Raw genomic sequence first — 27,169 nt, 5'->3', positions numbered from 1 at the left:
AAAAAAAAAAGATATTTAAGAACCAAAACCTGTGAATTTCACTTACATTATTTTCCGATAAAAGCCCTTCATTTATTCTGACGTCCATCTCTAGACTCAGTAAAAAGCAATGAAATAACTGCGTTCTTTTCTTAAGTATCCCAACCTAGGGATATCCTGATACCAACCCCCTCACCCCCCTTGATGCAATATGAAAGCATTTGAGTCTCAAGATACTTACTTGTAGGTTTAACTGCACACTTGCACAGACAGCACTATAATCAAAATCCTAAGAATTTATCATGTAGTTCCAAGTCCCCCTCTATGGTAAAGTGTGTGTGTGTGTGTGTGTTGTGTGTTATGCATGTTTTTTTTGTTTTTTTTTATTGCACTATTTTGTTTTTGTCAATGACATGATCTTAGCTAGTACCTTAGATAGTGCAGTTGCATTATGAAATTCCAATGGAAGTTGTTTTTATTGGTTTTCTTGTTTTTTTTGTTGTTTTTTTTTTTCAACAGGTGAAGATGTAAATTATTACATTGTTTTGTCTTTTTTTTTTCTTCTGTATGGTCCATTTCTAAATCTGGAAAACCTGCCCTTTCAGGGTCCCTGCACCTTTTAGTCACAGCCGTATTGTGGCACCACTTGATGTAAAACAAGACAGCAGGTCAACAACAGGGAATGGGAGTTAAGTCCTACACATTGCTACTAGAATACCAATGCTTTCATTAGGATTTGATACTTGAGATCATATTTGGATTAAAATCAACTGCCTTACTAACCTTCACATACATTTCTCCAATAGCAACTGTTTGTTTTCTGTAAGTCAGACATGTTTGCAGCCACAGCCAGAGAAAATGTTATGGCCTCCAGAAGCCATAAAGTCCATAGTGCAGATTTTTAGTTCATTAAAACAAATGCTGGTATCTTTTATTTGTTCCTTATGTTTCACTTTATTAATTCTTCTGTATTTTGTAATTTAACAAACACCCAATTTATTCTCTTAATCCTGTTTTATACCATCCACCTGATACAAACTGGCACTTTTATATAATAAAATTACTTGCATTGTGGGCTTTCTAAAGTCATTAAACACACATACATCTTGTAATGTTTCCATATGTGCAAAAATGCTAATCTACAACTGATCACATTCAGATTTTTTAAATAAAGAGGTGGATTAAATATGCACAACCATTGAAGGAAATGCATTTTATGAAAATGTTATGCTTTTATAGATATCTGCAGAAACTTTCTCTGTTAAAAGAGATTGACAGTAAAGGAAAAACGTGTGCTCTTTTTTGCACCAATTTAAACCATGAATCAATTGTTCACTCAAATGCACAAGTAATTTGCAGACTTTCTCAACAAATGCCTAAAAAAAAACATTTCAAGTCTGCATCTCCCTGCCCCGTGTTTCCTGTTTGACTTCTGCAGTAAAAAAAAAAAAAAAAAGTAGACATACGATCTAGAGATGGTTCATTTGCCATCAAGCCAAAGATCAGCTCTTTGACTTGACGCCTTGCAGTTTTCTTATCCAGAAAATGTTCCACGTTGTTCCCCTCCATACTCTTTACTAAAAGCACTTGACAGTCCAATTTCACCAAGAGTGCCTCTGGCCAAGGAAGCTGCTGACTCGATCCTCCAAACGGGTCAGTGTTTTATAGACCTGGCCGAGGGGCCTGGCTGGCCTCCAGTCTTCTAAGCCCAGTTTGCTGGATTTTGAAGGTGTCATCTCATTTCAAGACTCCACTGCCAGGAGGTTCTTTGATGAATGGTACCCAGGAGCCTTTTTTGTTTAGCCCCACACATGTGGTTGCTCCCAGAGGCACGGAAAATGGACGCATCTCACCAGGCCTGTCAAGAGACCAGACAGGAAGCCTCAGCTGCAACCTCATTGGTCAGATTAGAATAAACAAATGAAGGTAGGACATGAGTCCACTTTGAAACCCATCATATGGCAAAGATAATGTCTGAAAAGTCTTTACAGCATTGACCCTGCAGAGGGTTGACCTGCACTGACACTTTGTAGAAATGTCCTTAATGGAACCAAGAACGTATGGATCAAACTTGTTGATCCATAATGGTGACACGCTCCACCGAGTTGCAAAGCACTATGAGAGAAAACTGCAAACACAGCAGGACCTTGTTTAAATCTTAATGTCACCGTAACAGATTACATGTGGATGTGCCTGATTTTAGTAAGATTTTGAAAAAAAGATTTTTGAAGGAAAGAAAGAACAACAGAGAGAAAAGTACTTCTTTCTTTCTTGAAAGTTAAAATATTTAATATAACAAAATTAAAAAGTATTTTCCTTTATGCCAAATCCTACCTGAATCAGGAACACAAAGAAAGCAAGGCACAGAAAGGACACCTCACCATTTTGGGCAGTGAAATATAATGAGTTATGGTGCATGACCCATTGTAAAATGTCACACTGTCAGTTTAAGGCTTTTGTTTTAGAGCTAATAAAATAAGTGAGGAATTTAACGGTCTTCAGTTGGAAGCTTTTGACATTTTTTGCAAATTAAGGGCTGCTGTTACTCCTCCTAAAGTAATCAACTAGAATAAAAATAAAAGTATAGCACCAGGTCTTAGGCACACTAATGGTCATTGCAATATTCACAGAGTTGCACATTTTAATCCTTTCCAATATAGTGCACATCAGATACATCAAAGCCCTTTTTTTGAAATCTGCTTTTTTTTATGCACAAGTTGTGACACCAAAAGAGCAGACATGGTTAAAAACACGCAGTTAAAAATAAATAATTTATCCAACAGTTAAGAAAAGGAAAAGATCCAGGTCCAGTGCACTGAAAAGTATCCATACCTCAAGACAAGACATGGGTGGACTCATTCTAGTTATTTGCTTACAGGACATCCAGAAAAGTGGAAGAACTCACAGGGAGCAACAAATAACTAGAATACGCGGTAACTGTTACTGTCAGGACGAAAACAGGCGATGAAAAGCAGGCAGTGATGAATGGACATGGATGAACAGAGCGTCTGGCAGGAAGATGATGAAACTGACAGACTTAACTACTGGGAGAGTTAATGAGCGGCATGAGAACCAGGAGTGACTAATCGGGGGAATGTGATGCAGTTGGAGAAAAAGCAGAGCAGGAAAATCAAGACAGAGTGACTAATAAACCCAGAGTGAACACAGATGAAGCTGAAAAAGGTCATAAAATGAAAGACCCAGGGCAGGGAATTGAACCCAGAACCTTCTTGCTGCATAGCAACAGCTCTACCAACTGCACCACTGTGCAGCCCCATTAGAAACATAATAAAACTAAAGTAACTAAGAGGACTAGACACAAGCATTAAACCTGATAAACTACTGAGACCACTAAGAAAAAACTGGACCAAAGTAAAACAGAAACACAGCTGATCTAATGAACGACAAGAAAGAAGGGACAATGAAATAACCAAACCCAAAACCAGCTCAAACTACCTGGGATCCTGCTCACCTTTTTCAGTATTAACTAAACTGAATGAAAATGAAATCCAGTTGAATAAGTCAATATTATCATGTTTTTTTTTAAATATGACTGGTAAACTTAGGTTATGACAGAGACTTTTTTGATGCTCTTAGTCAAAATATCAATGAAAAAAGCTAGTGCACATACATTTGCAAACAGGCCAAAACGCTACACTTTGATTTCATCTGACCCAAGCACCTTCATTCTCATGTTTGCTGTGTCTCTTTCATGGGTATTTCAAAACTGCAAATGGGACTTCTTCTTGCTTTCTTTCTAGAAAGTGTTGATTCTTGCCACTGTTTTAGGCTCCAGATGTGTGAAGTGCAGTAGCTGTTCTGTCAACAGACACTCCCACCTGACACGCGGCTCTGTCCAGCTCCTTCAGATTTTTCTTCTCTTGTCTGCTGCTATACATAATGCTCTCATAGCCTGTACTTCCAGTTAGTTTGCATTTGTTCTGCAATCTTTCTCGACTTTTAGATTATTCTCTGAAAGGTGCTCAAAGCCTGGGATTTTATTTGATAACCTAATTTTGCGTAAAATGTCTTTAAAACTTTATCTGTCTTCTGTGCTCCTTGGCTCTCTTGATGCTGACAGTCTGTAATGTTCTCTAACAAGACATCTGGATTTAAACTGAAATTAAATCTCACACTATATTAAATCTAGCTAGACTTCTGTGATGAAACATCTCCATGTTTCCAGCTCCTGCTCTTTCCTTCACAAGCCACAACATGATGCCATGTTTGCATAAATTAAACATTATTAAATAAAAGAGTGTAAATGATCACATTTACTTGAAAACATTTCATAGCATGAAATCAGAGATCCAACGTAATCATCTAAATTAACTATGTGTTTGTAAAATTCTAGTAAAGAGTATCTTGAATAAATAAACATCTTATTTTCCACAGTTGTTGGTCATGTCAAGACCCATTCACATGCCGAAGATGAACTCTTCAAGACGCTGTTCTCTGGTTACAACAAGTGGTCAAGACCTGTCCCAAACATCTCTGATGTGGTTATAGTCAAGTTTGGACTGTCCATAGCCCAGCTCATTGATGTGGTGAGTTATATGAAAGGATTGTAATTGTGGTTGCAAAAGGATTCAAGCTAAATACTTTTGTCGATATTCAATATTTCTGAATCTAGCAAATGATTTGAAGTATCTCAGTGTCATTTTCATTAGTGATTACAGGATCTGGTGAGGGAAGAACTGATGCATCGTCTGTGTGTTTTCAGTAATGCTTGTGCTGCTTGGTCATTTGATGATAAAGAACTGGTCCAAAGGCAAAACTAGTATCGGAAAACTGGTTGTAAAACTGTTTAGATCTAACCTCAGATCTAACATGAACCCCAAATGGAAGAATGAGTGTGAAAGAAATTCATGCCAAAAAATCTGGATATGTACAAAACACAAGATGTTTGTTCCAGCACTTGTAGTCATAATGTCCGACCAAATGGACCAGATCTCATGTGTGTTTCATTTAGATTACAAAAATGTTACTTTACACATGCATCTTTAAGTACTTCAGTTCGTTTGTTCTTTGATCTCTGCTGTGTCTCCCATTCAGGATGAGAAAAACCAAATGATGACAACTAACGTGTGGTTAAAGCAGGTTAGAAAACCTGTTTCTACAGTCAAATTTTAAAAGATTTTCTGCCTTCAATGGTAAAATCTCGAGGGATAAAAACTCAAGGATAACACTGATCTCTGTTTGACTCTCCCAGGAGTGGAATGACTACAAACTTCGCTGGAGACCATCTGACTATGACAACGTAACGTCCATCAGAGTCCCATCGGAGCTCATATGGGTCCCAGATATAGTTCTCTATAACAAGTGAGTTAATAGTTTTGTTTATTGTTTTTGTTTTTTCGTTAAGATTTTTTATTTATGCAATTGTTGTTTTTGATCAAATATCATCCAGTTATATACATTATAACTGGATGTTACAAATAACATCCAGTTATAATGTATATTGTCAAAAAGTAAAAAACTGCTTGCTTTAAAAATGAAATACATATTTTTATTGTATCTTGAAAGACTCGATGACAAATTTATAGGTTTATGATATGTGTACAGTGCCATCTAGTGGTATAATATATTGATTACTGTTTACATGTTTACCTGAGCTCCTTGTTTAGCATGTTGGTGGAGCTTACTCATTTTAAAAAGAAGGCAGCCTTCATCAATGCAATATCGCCATGTGAAATCAGCCTTCAGACTCAAGTCCCAGCACCTAAAGTCACCTCACTCAGATTAAAATCAAGCAGGTTGATGATGGAGTTCTGCTCCGATGAGTCTGTTTAATCACAGTCTGTCAGTGAAATTAAACTGATGAAATGATAGCGGCTCTTCAACAGAAGCTATTATAGTGATTAAGATAATGAACGGGATTTAAAATGAGTTACATTTTTTCACCATGTCATTTCTGTATGTGCCTAAACTTTGCTTCCCTCTAAGCCACGGCAGCGTTGAGTTTCCTTTCGCAACTTCTTTTTATATTCTAGTGCTGACGGCGAGTTTGCTGTGACCCACATGACCAAAGCTCACCTGTTCCATACTGGTAAAGTGCGCTGGGTCCCGCCTGCCATCTACAAAAGCTCCTGCAGTATCGACGTCACCTTCTTCCCCTTCGACCAGCAGAACTGCAAAATGAAATTCGGCTCCTGGACCTACGACAAAGCCAAGATCGACCTGGAGCGGATAGAAAACACCGTGGATCTCAACAACTACTGGGAGAGCGGGGAGTGGGCCATCATCAACGCCGTGGGAACATACAACACAAAGAAATACGATTGTTGCCATGAGATCTACCCAGACATCACCTACTTCTTCATCATCCGAAGGCTTCCTTTATTTTACACAATCAACCTCATCATTCCCTGCTTGCTGATCTCATGCCTCACTGTCTTAGTTTTCTACCTGCCCTCAGACTGCGGTGAGAAGATCACTCTTTGTATCTCGGTCCTTTTGTCCCTCACCGTGTTCCTCCTGCTCATAACGGAGATCATACCCTCCACGTCTCTCGTCATTCCTCTCATCGGCGAGTACCTCCTCTTCACGATGATCTTTGTCACCCTGTCCATCGTCATCACGGTGTTTGTGCTAAACGTGCACCATCGCTCACCCAGCACTCACAAGATGCCCCGCTGGGTCCACTCCGTGTTCCTGGACCTGATCCCACGCTGGCTGTTCATGCGCAGGCCGGCGCCTGACGGCCGGCGCCGCAGGCTGCTGCTACTCCAGCAGCAAATAGCAGCAGAGAGGAGGCAAGTGCAGATAGCGGGGTATGAATCAAGCCACTGCATCAGCACCTCTTATACCTGGATGAGAGACGGGAGCACTCTGGAAAACTCGGAGAGAAGCTGCTACGAGGACTTGGAGCTTGGAACGCTGACGTCATATTTCTCCTTCCGGCCCCCCTCACCGAGACCTCCGGGGTTGACTCCTCCGCTGCAACAGAAGAAAACCCAGAGCAACCAAAACTTGCAAGATGGTGGTGCAGGATTAAACAGACAGTCGTCTGGAGCCAGGTTTAATTCCCCGCAGCAGCCTCCTAAAGGGGACAGCTCAGGGTTAGAGTCACCTTTCATACTTTCACCAAGTGTAATACGGGCGTTACAAGGGGTTCACTACATTGCAGACCATCTGAGAGCTGAAGATGCAGATTTCAGTGTGAGTATTGCTTATCGTAACTACCGCAGTACTACTATTTCCCTGCTAAAGAAAACAAGCTAAGACATAAAAATAAGATATGATTTACCAGCCGATGAGAAAGTAAAAAGTAAACAATGACTAGACATGGGGCCTGTCAATGAGAATTTAAAGAGTCTGTTAGGAAAGTCGTTAAATGTTTGTGAAAGGGCAGATTTGATTCGTTCTCTGCTCCACAATACTGGGAATTGAGATTAGATTGGGTTGGTTAAACTAATCTCAAAGATTACGCTGAGGATTCACAAAAAAAAAAAAATCAAGGAATTTTTTTGATAACTAACAAATGGATGAAAATCAGATCCATAAGACAGCTAGAAAAATAGTCAATTGAAGAACAGAAGTAACTTGTTGTTTTAGGTTTACTAAGGTAAATAGATCATTTTTTGGCAAAAAGTCACTTCAGAGACATTTATTCTTAGGTTCTTGAGCTAGTCTGCTTTTAATGTTCCTAAAGTCGTGTTAAAACTCCAGCTGAGAGTCAATATCAGGAGTTCCAGAGAAAAGGATCTTGTGAGATGATTGATGCTGACAATTTTCAGTAAATCACTTTGCTGGAAGGGAATAGTGAGGAGGTGTCTCTAAAACCGACAGCGTAGTCCTCCAGAATATATTGCAGCGCTGGTGTCCTAAAGCAGTAAATTAAAAATCTAGCTCATAAGCAAAATACATTCATCTCAGAAGATTGCTGTCTTTGGTTAGGCATGTTTTTGTTTTTTTATTCCATTAAATTTTCTCTCCTTCGTTGTTTTTTCCACAGGTGAAGGAGGATTGGAAGTATGTTGCCATGGTCATTGATCGGATCTTCCTATGGATGTTCATTATTGTGTGCCTGCTTGGCACAATAGGCCTCTTCCTACCCCCCTGGTTGGCTGGGATGATTTAGGTTTTGTGAGGAAAGATTAAAAAATAAAATCTGCAGCTGGACTCTGATTTATTGTTGATGTTATTTTGTTTTAATAGTACAACTTCTCTGGGCTCAGAAGTCACCTACTAAAAAACAAAGACATTGACTTTTTATTTATTTACATGGACTTCAGTAATACTGCATCAGGGTTGACAGCAGAATGCTAACATTTACAAGTCTGTTCAGAAATAAACATGAATGCTTACATTAAATTAGTAGTGAGACCTATTAACTTGCTAATGACGTGAAATTATGCAACAATGTCAGCCTGAACACTTTTGTATGTGAGCCAGTGGGGTGTCAGTGAAACACTAATTTCTGTGACTCAACTTCTATTGGAACCTCAGTTACTCAAATGATCAATGTTATCACCATTGCAGTTATGAGGTATCGGACCCTGTTTTCATGTTTTCTTTTTAACCATTTAGTTCCCGTCATGTTATCTCTCTCATATTTCTCTGGTTTACATCCTTCCCCTCTGTTTACTTTTTTGTTTGTTTTCTCTTAGCCATCATTTACTTCAGCTCCTCTGTGAGCAACATGTACACAAGCGTGATTGACATTGATAAGACATTCTTCCTTGATCTGACCAGTTGCTTCTGAAGTGGGAGTGGTGTATTTCAGCAGCAGGACGAGTAAGAGGAGCTAATTTCTTCTCCGTAGATTATCTATCCACTTTCTTTTTTTTTTCTATTTTACTCTTTTGTTCTGTGTCCTCAAAAAAAAAACACTGGCCACACCCAAAATAAAATGTTTGGGTCAACAGGTTACACTATTCCCTGATCTTCCTTTGTGGCTATCAAGGGGTAAATAAAGGACACATTCTGTATTTACAAAGATTTTTAATTTCCAACTTACATAAATGTCTCATCATAGACTTCGATTGAAGATCATTACACTTAAGTCTGTTTTATGCTATTTTAAAAAAAATGTCATATCAAATAATGTGGATTTTTGATTTTACTTTGACAGTCTCACTTAAACACATCACTCATTTACACATGGTTCCCCAATGAACCAGAGGCTGCCTTTGGCTCATATTTATCAAAACCAAACTCTCTGATGAGGTCCAAATGTTATTTTAGAGAGACAAGAAAAAAAGTCAGTTAAAAAACAAGAAGAAAAAAAACAAAGCAGTTCACTCTGGTGCAGCTGGTTTGGCTATATTAGCTCTGACTCTTGCTTGGTCCACAGCATCCAGCATGTTCTTGCTGTCCATGGCCAGAGTGTGAGCGGCAGCCAGCATCTGTTTTTTGCACTCCTCCTTTAAAGATGTGATGGAGTTCTGCTGGGCCAGGCGCATTTTGCTGATCAGCTCGGCCATGTCGTTGTTGAGCAGCTTCTGGGTACCTTCAATCTGAACCCCCCCACCCCCACCCCGAATAAAACAAAAAAGGGAATGGATCTGGTCAAATAAAAGCTGGCCTCATTTTAAATTTGGTGTTTATTTACAGAATCCTGTCACAGTGCATTCAAGGTAAGGATATTGGTAGTATGTTTGACTCGTATGTACAATAAAGCAATACCTCAGTCCGGATCGACTCGTGTAAACTCGGCAGCACATCATCCACACTGCGGATCAGATCTCGTAAGGCCATCCCAACAGACTGCGGATAGATCAATAAAGAAAATGAATCAGCTCTGTGACTCAGGAGGTTTTCCTCTGCATTTTAAATTGGCCTATAAAACAACAACGACATACAAAGCGGAGGTGGAGGGCAGGTAATTTGTCTCAGTGTACCTTGACAATGGAGTTATATTGTTCTGGTTGCAGCCCGGTGATGTCATTCTTGAGTTGGACAACAACTTTGACCAAGTCCATAACATACTGGTATACTTTATCGTCAGAACGGTCGATCTCTGCTGTGGGAGCAGCCTAAAGTGGAATATTAAAATATTCATTCAGGAAAAGCTTATCAATCTGTTTGAATGACAACAAAAAAAATTTAACCAGGGTACAACCGTCTACGTACCTGTGCTCTGAGTCGTGGGGGTTTCTCAGGTGGTGCTGTGTGGGAAAGACATTTGTTACAGGACAACAAAACAGGAAAACAATTGAATGTAAAACAGTAATTTGTCTTTGCCCTTACCATTCTCACTCTCATCTTCAGTTGGCTGCAAAGAGAAAAACAAACACGAAGACAATCAGATAAGTGCAGAAAGTAAACGAGAATAAAAAAAAACGTTAACTTAAGCAGTTCCTAATGTGTGCATCCGACAAGAGGAACTTTTATCAAGTTGTTAATTTTGTAATTTTACTGGCTGGATCTTTGGTTCCAGTTATTCGCAAAAAAATGTCAGCATGCCTAAAGAATGTAACCTATCTTTGTTGCACAGAACTTTGCAAAAGTATTTACACCTCTTGAGTTTTTTTTCAGATCTTATCAAGTTATAATCACCTTTGGGTTTTCTGTGGTAAACCTACAAAAAGTGGATACGTGTAAAAGTTTTCATCCAAAACTTGGAAGAGCAAGGCACAATCGCAACCTAAGACTCGCAGCTGTAATTTCGGAGAAAAGCGATTTATCCTCACAATTATGCACTTTTTTGATCTGGTACGTAACAACACCAACATGCTTTCTCACTCAGCTGCATATTCGTTTAGGAAGTGTGTGGTACATAGTCCGAAGTTACTACCTGCTAACTTCATTTAATCTGACTGGGATTTTATTTTGCACACGTGGACACTTACCTCTGCAATGGGAAAGTCATCCTGTCCCATGGGGTCCTGCAAAAGAACAGGCAGGTTCATTTTACAGAATAAAGACATGGGGCCTTTCTTTTGCACTGTTATCAGGGGAGCATTCAGTCTAACGCTAGTGGCGCGTCGAGGTTGGACAAAAGTTTTTGTTCTATTTAAAGGCGCCTTGTTCCACTCAGATTCCAGGGTAACATTGAACTGGTGAGAAGAGGGACACAGGGACACAGAGAGGGGTTCGACTACAGCTAATGATGCTCTGTTTCCCACCAGGAGTCTCTCCTCCTCCTCCAGCCACTTCTTATCCTCAATCATCTGCTCTTTCTGGATCCGCAGAGTCTCCTGCATGTGTTGCCGTTCTCTCTGCCACAGTCGCCGGGCGTCCTCCCTGCTGTTTGGCTCCATCCGCATAAACTCGCTCTCCTAATGCAGAGATGACAGTTTATTTTTACTCTAAATGGATGGCATTTATTGCAGGTCAGAAGGAAGCTTCGTTATCGTGATCTTACCCCCATACTGCGGCGACGGGGGGACCTAACCGGCAGAGCGAGCGTGTTTCTGGAGTCAATCGGGGACTGGTATTCACATGGGCTGGCCAGGTCTGGTGAACTGGCACAAAGGGCTTCATTCAGCTGCACGGACACACAAGCAGATCAGTCAGACTGTAAAAATCCTGTAAATATCCTAGGGTTATTTGGCTAAACTTACACACCTGAATATGTAGACCGATACTGAGCGTGTTCCCAAATCGGTTTGGCTTCGTCCTTGAGGGCTTCAGTAAAGAGTGAAAAAGGTAAGTGAGTGCATTAAACCAGACATTTTTATTATTTCTTTTTTGTCAAGATATGTTAAAACAAAAATAAAATGAACAAGTTTTTATACCTTGGGGGGAGCATCTGCAAAGCTGACCTTTGGTTCCAGAAACTTGGTGGCGCGCGCTCTGTCTCTTTCTCGCTCTACGTCCAGCTCTTTCTCCATCTTGTGGACGTCACTGAAAGACACGTCGGGATTTTACGACCTTGTAAACTGAAGTGGCCTTTGAAGTTCCAACTTGAGACGTTTACATACAATTGAGCAACTATTGACAGTTGAATAAAAGAGATTCAAAGTAAATGGGTGAGTCAGTAATATTAACTCTGGGGAAGAAATGTCAACAGCTGCGTGATCTATTTCATTCCTTAAACATTTTGACACAAGACCCGCATCTCAATTTATGTTCCTATAGATGAATTCTGATGCGAAGCTGTTGAGGAAAGACAAGATTTTGACCTTGGATATAGTTGGCCATGCAAAACTTTTTCAGCTAGCTTTATGTTTATGTACTTAAACCAGGTACTGATCTGTAATTTCCATTTGTAATTCTAAATTAGGCAAAGTTAGTAGTGCTACTGGAGTTCAACATAGGGTGTATTTTTGGTCCTCAAGTTTATTTGTATGGCATATTTGAGAAATGTGGTTTACATGATGAAAATTTTAAACAAGAGACAGCAAGTAACCCCTCATGGACACTGCAAATGTTTGTATCGTGTCTTAAATAGTCAAAACAAGTGTTGGCTTTAGTTGAAACTATTTTACAACACTATGTATTAAGATAAATATACATTATCACTACAATACATTTATCTGATATCTGTCATTTCTTGTCAGAGTTTGTAACTTGTTTTTATTTTTCTTTTACATGTGTATTTTATGTTTCTCTGAATTATTCTTTAAAAATTGTTTTTATCATTGTTCATAAAATAAAAATATTTTAATTTGAATGTAGTAAGAACCTTTCTCAACAAAACAAAAAAAAAATCACAAATCATAGAGAAGGAGATCATGAAAGTATAGTGTTTCTCTTTCTGCATCTTTTGTTCAATTTTTAAAATAAATACCTGATCTTGATCACAAGCTCGGTGAAGCTGGGTCTCTCTCCGGGGTCGTAGGACCAGCAGCGCGTCATGAGTGAGTAAAGAGCTGGAGGGCAGTTCTCTGGTTTGGGCAATCTGATGCCCTGCTCCAGCTGGTTGATGACGTCCCTGTTCTCCAGCCAGAAGAACGGCTGCTGCCCTTGGCTCATGATCTCCCACATACACACAGCTGCAGCGCGATGCACACAAGACAACAGAATAGACGCTCAGGCATTTTCACTCTGAGACAAGACTACTCCAGTCCTCAAGGGCCGCTGTCCTGCAACTTTTAGATGTGCCTCTGCTGCACCACACCTGAAAAGAATAATTAGGTCATTAGGGCTCTGGAGAACCGATCTAGCAGGGAGGAGGTAATTAAGCCATTTCATTCCACTGTTTTTTTACCTGTGGCACATCTAAACACTGCAGGACAGCGGCCCTTGAGGACTGGAGTTTGACACCCCTGGCTTAAAGCATTATAGATGTAAATCAGAGGATTATAAAGGAAATCTGAAAATGCGTCTCTGAGCTCACCAAACATCCAGACATCGCTAGCTGAGGTGAAACGTCTAAAGTTGATGGATTCTGGGGCCATCCACTTGATTGGTAATCGAGTAACAGAGGCTGTGGAGAAATCACCGTGAGGTCATGTTCAGCCGCATTGTGCAAAAGGTCAGAGGTTATATTTCAGCTTAACCAGCCAGATCTTCTGATAGAAATCTTTGTATCATCTTCTCCGTTACCTTTATAGTATTCTTCATCCTCAATGTATCTCGACAGACCAAAGTCTCCAAGCTTCACACAGTCTGGGCTTGCAACTAACACGTTCCGAACAGCAATATCCCTGCAAGCAAATGAAAAAAACACAAGATGAAAATGCAACGGAAGTAGGAGGAATATCATTAAACGAATATTTGGATCAATGAGAAGCTTGTCCTTGAGGAAGAAAAAAAAATTCACCTTCAGATCGGCTGGATCAAACCAGGGAAAAAGGAATGTTTACATTTTTTAGGCAGGTGAACATTTATTTTTGTCGGTGTTTTCTCTTTCACAGAAGCTTGGAGCCATGAAAGGCTGCCTGGACTCTACTGATAACATTTTTGTATTTCTTTTTCTTCCAGTAGCATGACTGTCTCATTTGTTCTGTCTCACGGTCAGTATTTTAACTTCAAGGACATTTTTTTTTTTACAGCTCTTATTACATTGCGGTGGTCATCATTTCATTAATATGAAATACTGATGTTCTGTAATCCCTGTCAAAAGCAACATTATTGTAGTTTGGCACTTATTCTTAATTTTTATGTGTTTGCTAAGTTAGGTTCCATCAGCTCAAGTATCTGGTTTAAGACGGATAGACTTGTCTGCAGTAATGTAATGCATGTTCGGTATGTTAAACACTGAGATAACCCAAAAGGCAAAGTTCTTCATTTACAGACTCATCTATGCTCTGATTTTCACATATGGTCATGAGATATGAATAATGATCACTACAACACCCTGGGTAGAAGTTGATGAAATACTAGTGGCTACTTGTGGTAACTGTTTGAAAATCATATGAGTTTTTATTTATTTTTTCTTTTGCCTATTTATTTCCGCCTATGCAGAAAAATAAAGCATAATACAGAGAGCACAAGCTTATCGTTTTATGTCCCATACAAACCCTGCTTTCACCTGGATATTAACTGAAAAAAAACAGATGATAGTTCATTTTAAAAATCCTGTTTTTCATTCTATTTTTGAGTTTGGGCATCAGATAGAATGAAATTATAAATAAAAGTTTCGATTTCTGATTTATCTACAGTAGCTAATTGCTCTATTTGTGAAGTTAGTTCAAGAACTACAAGGACTCCTTCAGAACTGTAAATCTAAAATCTATTAGAAATGTTGACCTGAAGGGGTTGCAAACTGGAATGAGGCCAAATACAATTTTTTTGACTTTACATGGTTACATGCCGCAATTCTTACATATAAATATTAAAAACCTTTTTTAAAAAAATGACTGTAAGGCTGATCAGTATCTGGGGTGAAGCCACAGTGCCATCTAGCTTCTCTCTTGTGTAGCTTTGTGAGGTTTTATGCTTTCACTTATTGACTTTTTTTAAAAAAAAAATCTTTTTGCCTTAATTTAGGTTTCTGATATTCTGAGGAACTGACATGCAAAACTGACACATGCTATCACGAAAAGTTAAAATACACTAACTGCATGCAGAGAGACACACCTTTTGACCTTGTAAAGAAGAAGAACTTGCATTTATGTTCATCTTTTAATCCTTTTCTCACCTGTGCACCATGTTGCACCCCCCGAGATAGACGAGGGCTTTGCAGATCTGCAGGCTGAACAGCACCAGGGTTGTGTTTGTCAGTTTGTTTTGGTTCTGAGTCAGGTATTTGCCGAGCTGTAAAAATGCCGATAATTTAATCACTCGGGTACATTTTCCCCATACGGCATCAGGCAAAACTGAGCCGAATCAAACCACATGAAACAGTTTAAGAAAGAAGCAGTGACTGGGGACGAACCTCTCCGTACTGGTAAAGCTCCATGACGATCCACACAGGATCCTCCTCTATGATGCCAATCAGCTTGACGATGTGAGGATGATCGAGGTTCTTCATGATAACTGCCAAGCAAAGCTCGTACATATTAAATGTCGCTCTCATCCGCATTGCTTCTATCGTTTACAGCCAAGGCAGACCCTCGTATACCTGCTTCGCTCATGAATTTCTCCATCACGTCAGATGAGCAGTCCTTGCAGGTCTTGACTGCCACATTAACCCTCTCGCCGTTCTGTCCAATAAAGCAACAAACACGTCATGTTTATCTGTTTTCCAGATGCGTCTGTAAAGCCTAAATAGTTACTCACGGCTCTTTTGTACACTCCATCATAGACCTCTCCAAAGAAGCCTTCGCCAAGGATTCGCCCCAGAATGATGTCACTTCTATCAATCCCATATTTCACAGCTACGGACCCAATACGGGATAGTTTTAATGATCGAAAACGAATTTCAACTGCTGTTATTTTAAGCAGAGACGAGTGTTAACAGCTTCGGACAAACCTGATTTTGGTCTCTCATCAAGAATCTCACAGTAAATATCAGAACCTGAAAATCCAAATGGAGAGAGAATTGAATCAACAAAGACGTCATGTACTTGTTTCTAAAAGAATTACACAGAAGAGATACATGCTTGAGGAAATGTGAGGTTTTTGGCTCACCCATACTGTGTCTAGATGAGTTGGTGTCAGTGCTTTTTGAAAGAACAAACAAAACAAGATTAGTCAGACTTTTTATTCACGGCTTCTTCTAAGTGTCGAGTGAGTAATCCAGTAAAACATCTCACCTTGTAGGGATGTCGGGTAGGGACACCTGCGCAGACTTGGCATCTAGATCGAAAAGGTTTTAAGAACATTTGTTCACAATTTGTAGGGAATTCGTAATAGTAAGATAAGCACACCTTTGTTTGGTCGGTAAATAACACTGTCGTCTGTGTCATTTTCCAGGCGGCAGTATCCATCGATGAGATCCATCATGTTTTCTGCTATAGGAACCGAAGCCACACTGATAGACAGGTTCTGTTAAAGAGGATAACATGCAAATATAAACAAGATCCTTTGATTCCTCCCCTCACCCCCCCGGTTGCATTTACATTAAGCTCTAATTTAAGGAAGTTTTAGACGTAACTTTTTTGCTGCACTTACTTGTTTGGCGCCTTCGACGCTGATGTTGAGGAGAGCTTTGTCATCGGTCTGAGGCAAGCATTGGATTTTCTTTATCTGCTTGAAGTCAGTAAGGAACAAAGCCTGTGGCACAAAACGACAGGTAGGTTCAATTATGATGACAACTCTTTGATATGAGACATTTTTACTGACAACTGTAAGCAACAGATACTTCTCCTCATGACATGCGTAGTGAAGTATTTCTACTTATTTAGTCTGAATTAGCAGCTTTGTGGTCATACTTTTAGATTTTTTTTTTATTTGCTTTTTGTCAAAGAAAAGCACAAAAATGTGGTGCAACTTTTTAGGGCCATATTTTAACGCAATGCATATTAGTGTACACAAAACGAGACGATTAAAAAGTGGCCAACGGCCGCTTACTGAAACGGTAAATAACGCTTACTGAAACATCTTCCACTGACATTTAATAACATTTTTTTCAAAAGTTGTCTCACAAGAAATTGACAAAGGAACACCTAGATCCTGCGTGGAGCATTAGGTGACACTGAATTTTTAATTTGTGAACTATTATAATGAATTAATTGCCTTTTAATCTGTGTGAACTGAACTTTTAGCCACCTGTTGTGAAGTGTGAAGCTGCACATCGCTGTTTCATCCGGCGCTTTCACCCCTTGGGCAAAAGTGACACGTTTTGCTTAAACCCTCTTCCCTTAATTTAATTAAAATTTAGACCTGCTGATGTGTTAATTTAGTTACTGTTTCACAGATACAGAAAACAAACAACATAGTTGTTTGTTTTCTGTAAAATAGAAATCCTCATGGTGACCAGGGGAACAGAAGACACTAAAATCTGTTAAGCACCAGAAGAAATTATGAATGTTAATTGTTGGGCAGCTGATGCAGCAACTAAGCACCAAAATAGAACATTAAAATGCTGAAAATGACCTGTAAATAGAAAAAAAAATCTATATTTAAGGTATGAAACAAGCTAGGAAATGTAAAAATAGCTTTTCTCTTACTGCTGAATCCTTCTGAGAACGTTGGCGAATGCCCCTTCCTCCAATGACCAGCTCCACAGACAAACTCCAACCTTGCTGGTGATGAACACAAAGGTTTGCGATGAAAACGTTAACAACGTGTGTCTGGAGTTTTTATGAGAAGTTATTTACAGCAACTCACCACAAGTTCACATGGAAAGACTTCTTCATCAAAGCTGGTAAACGTCTTGAGGGTCTCAAAAAACTTGATCATGCAGCCGTCCTCCTTCAGGGTTGCATACTGTTGAAATGTTTGCTGGATCATCTTCCGCAGCTGCTTCGGCTGGACCACAATCACAAACAGACATCAAAAGTATAACTTTCAGGAAAAAGACCAAAAAAAATAAATAAATCTTCTCTCATGGTGCCTGTAAATAAAAGACAAATGTTTGGGATAGAGGTTTTACCTTCATGCTGTTTATCAGTTGCTGAGGGAAGAAAAGGTCCAGGCCAACTTCTTTTCTAAAGGAAACAAACAAATGTAAAACATTAATTAAGTACCTCGCTTTGCTAAAACATTGTTAATAAGACGTTTTTCAAAATCTGGGTGAATCAGTCTGTCGAGAATGTACACAGCCTAACAAACGTATCTATACTGCTGAACCTTTTTCGCCTTTTGTCACATTACCGCCATATACTTTAATCTATATTGGAGCATTTTTATACAGGAGACCAACACAAGGTAGGGCGTGATTGCAAAGAAAAGGACTCTTATAAATAGTTTTTGACTTGTTTTAAAATCTAGAAATCTGAAATGTTTGGAATGTGTGAAAAGTATGACAATTACAGAACTCGTTTCAACAAAGTCCGTGAAGTCAATTTGTTAAGTGAGAAACTGAGAAGCTTAAGGAATACAAATACTTTAGCAAGGCACCACAGCTCTTTGACTTAGAAATCCTTTTTTAATCCTTCCTGACTTTTTAGATTTTCCGGATCATGTTTCTGTATTATAAGTGAAGCAGGATCATCTCATCTCTTAGACTTTATCTTCTATTCCTCCGAGTTATTTTTCATTTCTAAAGTAATTGTAAAAATCTATGCACCCTTTTTTTTCTTTGTGATTCATTTCATTCTGTTGATTAGAGCAGTTTCTGAATAGGATGCACATTGTTTTACAGTCTCCTCTTTTGTTGCTGTTGGCGGCTTTTTGCTTGCCATATTTTGTCTCGGTTGAAAAAAAAAAAACTGTTATGCATCTGACTCACCTAACAAAGAACACTGTTTTGTAACATTCACACAGATTTCAACAATCTGAAACTTTGCTTTGGACACTTTGAGAGCCATTTCTTAAAAAAAAAAAAAAAAAAAAAAATGAAAGAAAGAAAGAAAGAAAGAAAATGCTTTAGAGGGTTAAAAACTCACTCCAGCAGCTCAAAGTTGGATTTCTTTTCAAGACCTTTTGCGTTCATGTCTTTGTAGAATCTCCTGCAAACACAGAGTTACATGTTTGTAAATGCTGGATACAAATAGACAAATCCCTGTTATTTCAACAGTAGTTTTAAGTTATGCAATACATGTACGACATAAAGGTAAACAAATCATTTGGTCTTAAGCCCGTAAGTAATGCAACCAGAATTCAAATAACTCATTGACTTGTGAGCTGAGGAATGCAGTGACTCACCTGATCTCCAAACAGCCGAGCTGCAGGGCCATCCCATCGCTGACCTTGCTGGCATGACACTGCATGTAGTCGCTACGCACCTGTAGCGAAACATTACCTGCTGTCACTCAGAAAAATAGAAACGTGAGCCATAACTTAACATATAAATCTATTTTTGCCACGTATTGTTATTTTTTAAGGTTGTGTTGGCTCTAGTGGCCTTGATTTGAAAGTAGTTCAACACCAAATCATGCAGCAGACGTCACAAGGGTGGGAATTGAACCTGCAACTACCGCTGCAAGGACTAAGGCCTTCATACGTGGGTCATGTTTTTGCCCCTGCGCCACCACAGCACTCCCTTCACCAGGCATTGTTAAATAATTACTGAAAACCTTATTTATAACAGCCTTTATTTCTTTTTCCTCTTATCAATGTTAGGCGTAGTCCCATTGTTTTACTTCTGAATGCTACAACAAAGACAGGGAGAAAGGAGGGGTTCAGTACCTGCTGATAAAAATAAAGAAACGTGGATCTGTCATTTTTAAACTTCTCCGGGAAATTGACTGGAATGTATCTGATCCTAAGGTCATACCTGCAAACAAGAGGAGGAGAAATGTATTTTAACTAGACATGCTTTATTTCTGAATCTCATATCACGGAATTTTTTTTTTTTTTTTTTTTTTTTTTGCGACAATAAGCCCTAAAAACCTATCTGGACCTCCACTCGGCCTCCACGTGATGACTCTCGTAGCGTTGTTCGACCTCGCCCACGGTCAGATCTGGGTGGAGCCAGTGAAGTTCTTCGGACTTTAAGTGCTTCAGCAGAAGACCGTAACATTTTGAGAGTTCAACGTTGGGTCCCAATCGACCGCTGATCAGGATGGAGCGAATGATAGCCTGAGGGAAGTCAATTTTTTTTTAATCCTTTGAATCATCAATAATTTTATGTAGAGCAGAAATTTATTAGATGTCAATGACAAAAAAAACAAATGCTAATGTTTTACGATTTATGCAGAATCCCTGATTTCAAATCTTTACCACTTTGTACCAAAAACTGTCATCAAAACAATTACAGAAGCATCTTCAACTCCACCTTCCGGCACGTCCACGCCTGCAAAACGACGCTCTCACCTGGATTTTCCAGGAGCTGTCACACTTCACCAGCTTAAAGTTCTTTCCTAGGTTGTTGTTGGTGCAGAAGCACACTTTGAGGATTTTTACTGGCCCTCCCTCGCCAGTAATCTCGTTTTCGGGGCTGGAGTCTGTGCTGCTTTGTCTTGGACTGGCTCCTTTCCAGGCCAGGGTGTCACCAGACATCACCTCGTACATCGTCAGAGCCGGGTTGGCGTCGTCACGCCCGCGTCATCCTTTCAACCAAATAAAGGAAAAAGAAAGCATTTGATTTAATGAAAACTGAAGACGCTCAACCGAAATAGTTAGGTTTTAAAGACTGCCATTAATAAAAAAAAATTATAATAATAATGAAACAAACTTGCAATGACAATACCACCAAAGGACACTGTGTTCCCTGACTCAGTTTATCATGCAAACACAGTCATGTTTTATATCCATCATGTCGTGTTCACCCTGCGATCTTGTGCCTTGTGGGTGCAATGATTCATAACTTTTGTTTCTAAGATCCAAAGATTGCATTCTTTCCATATTTGTGATGTCAAGTGCGGACCTGCAAAATTTGTCAACCGAACCAGCGTTGGACCAGCAATAAAGGGATTCAGCAAGGAAGTCAAGTTTTCATTTGCAACTAATCGTTCACCGCTGTTTGAATTACAATATGGAAGTGGAAGCGCTACAAAAACAATACAGTAAACCACCAGCTGCAGTGGTGTTACCATTAACTCTAGTGTTAATGACTGGGGCTCAGTGGGAAGAGTGGTTCACAGGCAAAATGAAGATTATGGGATTGATTCTATGTTCTTTAAGCTACATTCAGAGGTGCCACTGGGCAAGACACTTAAAGAGTAACTAAACTCCAAATCAACGTTTTTGCAGATAAACTGTAAAAATTGGTTATTAAAGCTACATAAATGGTGTATTTATTTTTTTTTTTTTTACATATTCGTGAAAGCTGTCACTATGACAGTATAATATGAAAAAGATAATCTGTGAAAAATAAAAAAATCAAGCTCCTTCACCTTCTCCCTTGGTTTCTGAAAATTGCCATTTTCAGAAATACAACAGTCCCAGACAGAAAAAAAAAAAACAATCAAGAGTCAGGATGAGCGCTAAGACCCTGAATAGCGCTACCAATCACCTGCATGTATGTGCCGCTCACACCCTCCTCTTTGCTCTTTCCTACGCCACAGCTAGTTCTCCACACTGGAATCTGTGTGCATTGCCACCGATCAGGGCAGGCAAACAGCTTCCCTAGAACGTTAGGTTGTTTCTCTGCCATTATTACATTGGGCAGCTGAAAAATCTGTTAAATCACAAAGCTCAAACGTTGTCCATGATTTCTTACCATATACAAATCTTACAAGTGTGCACAGAAATGTGAGGACAGCACATTCTGAGAGGAATGTTCAAGATATAATGATAGGAAGTGATTCATAAAGACAAAAAATAATAATAATAATAATAAATAAGGCCATGCACTGTTTCCAAGTGAAGGCCTATCCACAAATAATTTCAATTCAATATAAGAATGGAAACTAATTTTCAGTACATCAATAACAGCATTTAAAATGTTTTGGTGAAGTAACTAAATTATTCTTCATTAGCTTAAATGAGTATGCCAACTCTCTGTACTTCATTGTAGTACATTTGTGAAGTTACAATACTAAGCTTGCACCACTTTTTATCTCTTTTCTGCTGGTTTCCACAAATTTCACCATATGGAATAAATTAAAGTTTTTCTTAATGTTGTTTATTCCTAGCGTAGAATCACAATAAACCTTCTAGCCTTAAGCGTTTGTTTCCACCACCGTCCTCTGGATTTCTGAATCTCTATTCCCAGACGCAAATTACCCTCTGACCACCTGGCTTAAAAACAAACATGACTAAGGTCAGTGATTGTAAAAATGATCATAAATCTTTATCATACTGCTACACAAGCACACATATCGAAACCGTCAACTTGAATTGTATTCCTCAGTCTAAAAAGAAACACACCTCCAGTGAATGCATAAGAAACATGCTCTTAGAAATGGACTTACTTTAAGAGTCTCTCTGCCTGAAAACTTCCTGCGACTCTTTGAGTCAGCACGTTTAGAAACAATCTTGCAAAGACATGTAAGCTCACCACGAAACGTCCGCCAATCCCCACCTTGCAACCCCGCTGGTGAGGAAAGAGCCTTTTAAACGTCATAACTGAGCAGCTCCATGCTGCTAGGCCGCTGTGAGCGGCCCGAGTTGTGTTGGTTTCTCTCAGCGGCTCTTCCACCGCTGTTAGGTTGTGTTTTGTTAGCCTGGGGCCACAAATTCCCCAGCAGGATCATGTAGGCGTGTTTATGTGTGCGAGTGTGTGCAACACGGAAGACAGAAGAGGGAGACAAGTTGAGAGGATGAGAGCAAAGAATGTTGCACCATCATCTGGTGGTAGCCCAACAGGGGGTGTTTCGGCAACTGGTTTTACTTTTCTTTTTTTTTTTAACTGTCCTGCAGATTAATACGTGAAGAATGCGGTGTCTATAAACACGGTCTGGACAAAAACAATTAGTAAACACTCAGATCCGGTGTTTGGAGCATTGCCAAAGCTGTTCTGCCAAAATATTCTGCAGAACAGAATATTTTTCTCCAGGAAAAAGAAAGAAATTGTTTACACAGAGCAGAGCAGAAAATGTGGATGCGAGAAGGGAAAAGTGTAGTTTCTTATGTCAATATCTGGCTTGTTTGCAAACCATAGGCTTTTTTTCTGTCCCTCTTGCCTTATAACTAGGTGTGTACTATTGCTTAGGGTCTTTCTGCATGTAGTTTGCATGTTCTCCATGTGTAGGTTCTCTCCAGACACCCTCACTTCTTCCCACAGTCCAAAAACATGATTTCACATTACTTGACTGTTCTAAAATTGACCTTAGTGTGAATGGTTGAGAGTGTCTTTGTTGCCCTGTGTTGGACTGGCAAAGAATTAAACTCTAAAACATAGGGCATCAAAAGACGGGTTGTAAACCCCTCTGGTGAGGAAAGAAACTGTAAATTGTACCAATGGAATGGTGAACAAACAAACACAAAAACATCAGCTTGATGGACACCAGAATAGTGAGTAAGATCTTTTTAAAGGTCTTCATTGCATAGCATATGGTATAAAACAACCATAGTTGATATTCTCCTATTTTAAAAGTAGTGGCAGGTATAGCATGGTGGTTCTTATGTAAAGATCTGGACCTGCTTTATGGCATGCAATAATTGATGGGAGAATGAGTGCAGCTGTCCACCAATAAATCCTGATGAATAAACTCCAGCAGTCTTCATTACTATTCACTCAGGGAGCTGTGCAGCTGGACACCGACAAGAACCTCACAAGCAAACTCGTCTCTGAGTTAGACTATTAGAAGTCCAGACTTACATCAGACTGAGACGCTCTAGGCTTCATGCTAAACCCTCCAATGTGGCTGAATTAAAATAATTCTACAAAGAAGAGGGAAAATGTTGTACAAAGCTGGTATTTTTGTACATGAAACACTCCCACATCCTTAAAGTCATTTGGAACAGGGCAAATATTTCAGTAGGCCACAAGCTACACATGTCATCACCCTATCTATCGCAAGGTGCTAAAATTTCAGTGTTGCTCCAAATGTATCTTTGCGATTTTCTTTTAGTTTTGTGCATAATACAACTTTCCACCAGGAAAGTTGTATTATGCACAATACTCAATGTACAATAGTAGGATTATATGTGCTTAATATCAGTAAGTTATACAAGTCATACTTCTGTGTAGTCAATTGGGGTTTTCTAGCTGGGTTATACTTGAAGCACACTTTCAGATGACTTACAAGTCAACCTATCAGCTCACAATGCTATGGTCTCAGTGTGTTATGGTCTATGTTCAGAGTAAACTTGACTAAGAACTTGACTGCTACTGACTCTCCCAAACTGATAGTCATCTGCAATATGATTTGCATTTAATAGTAAAAGAAAATGTATGGCTTTTAGTAAGTTATGTTACAACACCCTTCTATATATTTGACACAGTATTATATGTAATTTGATGTCAATTTTAGACATATCAAATAAATTCTATAAGGTGATTCTTGCTACTTAGAGACATCACATATATTTAACACCCACAAGTGAAATTGCTATAAAATGAATCTAAGTGATATGCACTTAATTTATTTAAGTTGAGAGCCACATAACATGTTTTTTTATTATTATTTTTTATGTCAACTTATGCGGAAAGATGATAAACATTTTGACAAGCTAGCACATCTGTTTATTTCTTCAACTAAAAGTTAAAAATCTGTTGTGTCAGAAAGCCATGTTTGGTTTTCAGTTCTGGTTTTTGTTTTAGGAGGTCAAGCAAAGTAACTTGGTTTTTCTGGAAATAAAGTTTCTTTTTGTCTCTCTTTGAGACAAAAGTTAACAGATATTTTTTTTTTTTTCAATTAACAGATATTTCCTCTAGGAACCTCTTAACCAGAATTTGAAACTATGATTCATTTGTTGTAACAAATGAATCATAGTTTCATAATCATTTATGAATTCAGACATTCCTTGTAAGCAAGGCCTTTGCTTTGTTCTTTTTAATTGATTTTGTTAACTGTTGTATGAGACACGGGCTCACAAAAAGTAAATATTACATCTATTTATACCTGGAAAGTACACAACACTTTTTCTGTTAATTTTGATACACAAAAAATACCCCCAGTTAATCGGAAATACTGACAAAACTACTGTTTGTGTTTATTAAAAATGCATTTGAAGTTTTTTTTAAAGTTTTTTGTCCCCCAAAGATGTGGAAAAACTGACCTACTGGCCTTAGAGTTAGTACATGCTGTCTTTATTTATTAATCTCTAGCTAATGCTTTTCATGGTAACAAATGTTTACCAGGAAGGTTGTCTTCTTCTTCTTCTTCTTCTTCTTACAAGACCAAAGTGGTGTGAAGTAACTCTTTCAACATCTCTCTACTACAGAGACGTCAGAAGGACAACGAGTGGGGATATTCATCAGCCAGACATTTTTTTTTTTTTTTTTTTTTTTAGATAAAACTTGCCCAAGTACTCTGTGTCCTTGTTGTGAACAGTCAAGTTGTACTGAAACATGCAGTATCTTCATGAGGGAACAGTGACAGAAGAGAGTGAAATTCCTCAGCAGCCGACAGAGAAGGAGGAACATTAAACAAGGCTTGAGGAAAGAGGAAGCTCATGTATACAGTGTGGAGCGCAGCATGTGATGGACCAGCTTCTTGCAACACACACAACCAGTCTAACCATGCCACTGTAGTTCGGGCTGTAGCTTCTAGGTTATGCGAGACACTACAGGTTGAGCGATAGTTTGATAAGTTAGTGCTGCTTTAAACTTCTCCACAATTTTATCACTGATCTCCCTGCCGTTTGGGGCATCAGAGTAAAAGGGGTTAAATACAAATACATACCACATTTTATTAGGTTTTTGAGTACCAAAAAGGTTTGAAAACCACTAACTTTTTGTGTTCCCTTTTTTACAATAATCTAAGCACTTTTTTCAATGAAAACAAATTAAAGTTTCAGGTTATAAAAAAGTGATGAAGTTTTTTTTAAATCAGTAAAATATTTAAAAGTTGTCCTACTTGAATTGAAGGGGATTTTCAGCCTAGGAAAACAAAAAAAAACAATCTAACATGACTTTCTCTGAGAAATAACACGTTCCTTAGTGCATATTAACACTATTAGTGTTTTTGTTTGTTTTAGAAACCGAAATGTGAAGACGATTCTTCATTTAAATTCCTAACAGCATAAAAACGCCATTTGTTTAACAGAGTTGAGCCTCCCTGGGAGAGCCCTATCTCTCAGTATAGTGTCCTGATTCCCAGGTACAGCTCAGTGTTGCAAAGAAAAACACAAAAAAAATCTGTTAAGACATGCACCCCGGGCTGAGCAAGCATCTGTTCCACCCTAACAGAGAATCAGATGGCACTTCCCAGTACTTACAGTGCTGTTCTCCGTATGTCAGAGCTTCTTATCACTTTTTAGGATTTCTTTCTTTGCTGCTTCTAGAAATCAGTGATATTTCAGAGATAACCAATGTTAAAACACATGCCAGGATCTTCATCTTTTCTTTCTAGGCTAAATTCCTAATCCGTAATATAGAACTGTTATTAGGGTCCAGTCCAATCATCCAGCCATGCCTTTGCCCTGAACAGATAGCAGGGGGTCTATATATCGCAACATTATGACCCCAGGGCCTGGAATGCGCCTGGCTGCCTCCTCACCTGCACAGACATGCTTTGCTCATGAACATAGTTCTTCCTCTGTGGTTATAAAAAGCTCCTCAAGTTTCACATTGCGCCGTTACAATGACCATAAGTAATACTTACCAATACAACAGAAGTTGCGAGATATAATTATGCAGTTTGTTTGTTTTTTTCTGAAGAAAGTGAACATTTAATTAAAAAAAAAAAAAAAAGTTAGACAGAAACAGCGCACAAAACCGAAACATCTCGACTTTCATTCCTTTTTTTCTGGACGTCCATAAACCTTGGCCTTTTTGTAAACAACTCTAAGAGGAGACTCTTTTCGTTGGTGAGAAGCAGAGGCATAGACTTATTTCGACTCTTACCTGATTCTACTGAACTTCTCCCAGGACAACAGCTTGATAAAAGGGAGAAAAAAAAGTATATAAATCCCTCCAGGAGCGATCAAGACGAACAGAATGTCAGAAAGTGGAGCAGAAGGTGTCAGGTGGCCACTCCCTCACCTCTACAGTCCTCAAATAAGGTGGATCCACTTCCTTATTCCAGGAATCTCACCTTCCTAACTGAACACAGCGGAATGTGGCTTCATTTATACCGCAAAAGCACCACAATGCAAATGTTTCATCTTAGTCTTCCTCATTTTTTATTTTTTTTCCTCCAAAAGAAGCATTTCTAATAAGTACGAAACATTTTGTAACGTAACTGTAATCGACGCAACATATGTGTTACAAAATTAAATACAGGTGTTAATTTAAAAGACTTATTAATAAAAATGAAGATTGAAAATTACGTCTTAACTGTTTCATTCAATTATGTTCTTATTCTTGCGCATTGGT

General features: G+C 38.9%; 2 protein-coding genes across 6 annotated transcripts; one reads left to right on the top strand and one right to left on the bottom strand.

Annotated features, from left to right (window-relative positions):
• Positions 1-4,355: 4,355 nt before the first annotated feature.
• chrna2b (cholinergic receptor, nicotinic, alpha 2b (neuronal)) lies at positions 4,356-8,072 on the top strand (the record flags this gene model as incomplete). Its single annotated transcript, XM_015014732.1, has 5 exons — positions 4,356-4,526; positions 5,035-5,079; positions 5,192-5,301; positions 5,973-7,140; positions 7,937-8,072. Coding segments are annotated over 5 exons (1,620 nt in total), but the record flags the coding sequence as incomplete, so codon positions are not given.
• Positions 8,073-8,908: 836 nt separating this feature from the next.
• ptk2bb (protein tyrosine kinase 2 beta, b) lies at positions 8,909-26,830 on the bottom strand. 5 transcript variants are annotated; one of them, XM_015014737.1, is made up of 31 exons: positions 26,699-26,830; positions 20,116-20,351; positions 19,703-19,881; positions 19,489-19,576; positions 19,006-19,085; positions 18,747-18,809; positions 17,792-17,846; positions 17,527-17,667; positions 17,367-17,441; positions 16,369-16,470; positions 16,125-16,242; positions 16,011-16,053; positions 15,886-15,917; positions 15,728-15,772; positions 15,535-15,632; positions 15,377-15,458; positions 15,191-15,291; positions 14,954-15,069; positions 13,417-13,517; positions 13,208-13,297; positions 12,659-12,863; positions 11,664-11,772; positions 11,494-11,553; positions 11,291-11,413; positions 11,052-11,204; positions 10,776-10,811; positions 10,174-10,198; positions 10,056-10,091; positions 9,825-9,952; positions 9,610-9,690; positions 8,909-9,440 (listed from the first exon to the last, which is right to left on the bottom strand). In XM_015014737.1, exons 2-31 carry the CDS (start codon positions 20,311-20,313, stop codon positions 9,222-9,224), a joined length of 2,982 nt encoding a protein of 993 aa, XP_014870223.1. In that variant the 5' UTR covers positions 20,314-20,351; positions 26,699-26,830; the 3' UTR covers positions 8,909-9,221. The 5 variants fall into 5 exon arrangements, with proteins under 5 accessions (XP_014870223.1, XP_014870219.1, XP_014870222.1 ...); XM_015014733.1 differs by having other exon boundaries at positions 9,825-9,959; positions 10,057-10,091; XM_015014736.1 differs by lacking the exon at positions 26,699-26,830 and adding an exon at positions 26,071-26,650 and having other exon boundaries at positions 9,825-9,959; positions 10,057-10,091.
• Between the last annotated feature and the right edge of the window lie 339 nt (positions 26,831-27,169).

This window comes from Poecilia latipinna, unplaced genomic scaffold (genome assembly GCF_001443285.1).
Source record: "Poecilia latipinna isolate Pla-1442-1.1 unplaced genomic scaffold, P_latipinna-1.0 Scaffold1842, whole genome shotgun sequence".
NCBI lineage: Eukaryota > Metazoa > Chordata > Actinopteri > Cyprinodontiformes > Poeciliidae > Poecilia > Poecilia latipinna.
This window is presented reverse-complemented; position numbering and strand designations above follow the sequence as displayed.

Bases quoted from the DNA above. Each gene is read 5' to 3' on its own strand.
- ptk2bb (XM_015014733.1), bottom strand. From the start codon at position 20,313: ATGTACGAGGTGATGTCTGGTGACACCCTGGCCTGGAAAGGAGCCAGT. The intron at 12,864-13,207 runs GTGAGCTCAGAG...ATCGCGCTGCAG, and splicing joins TAGCGATGTCTGGATGTTTG to CTGTGTGTATGTGGGAGATC. The intron at 9,960-10,056 runs GTACGTAGACGG...ATTCCACTTTAG, and splicing joins CCCCACGACTCAGAGCACAG to GCTGCTCCCACAGCAGAGAT.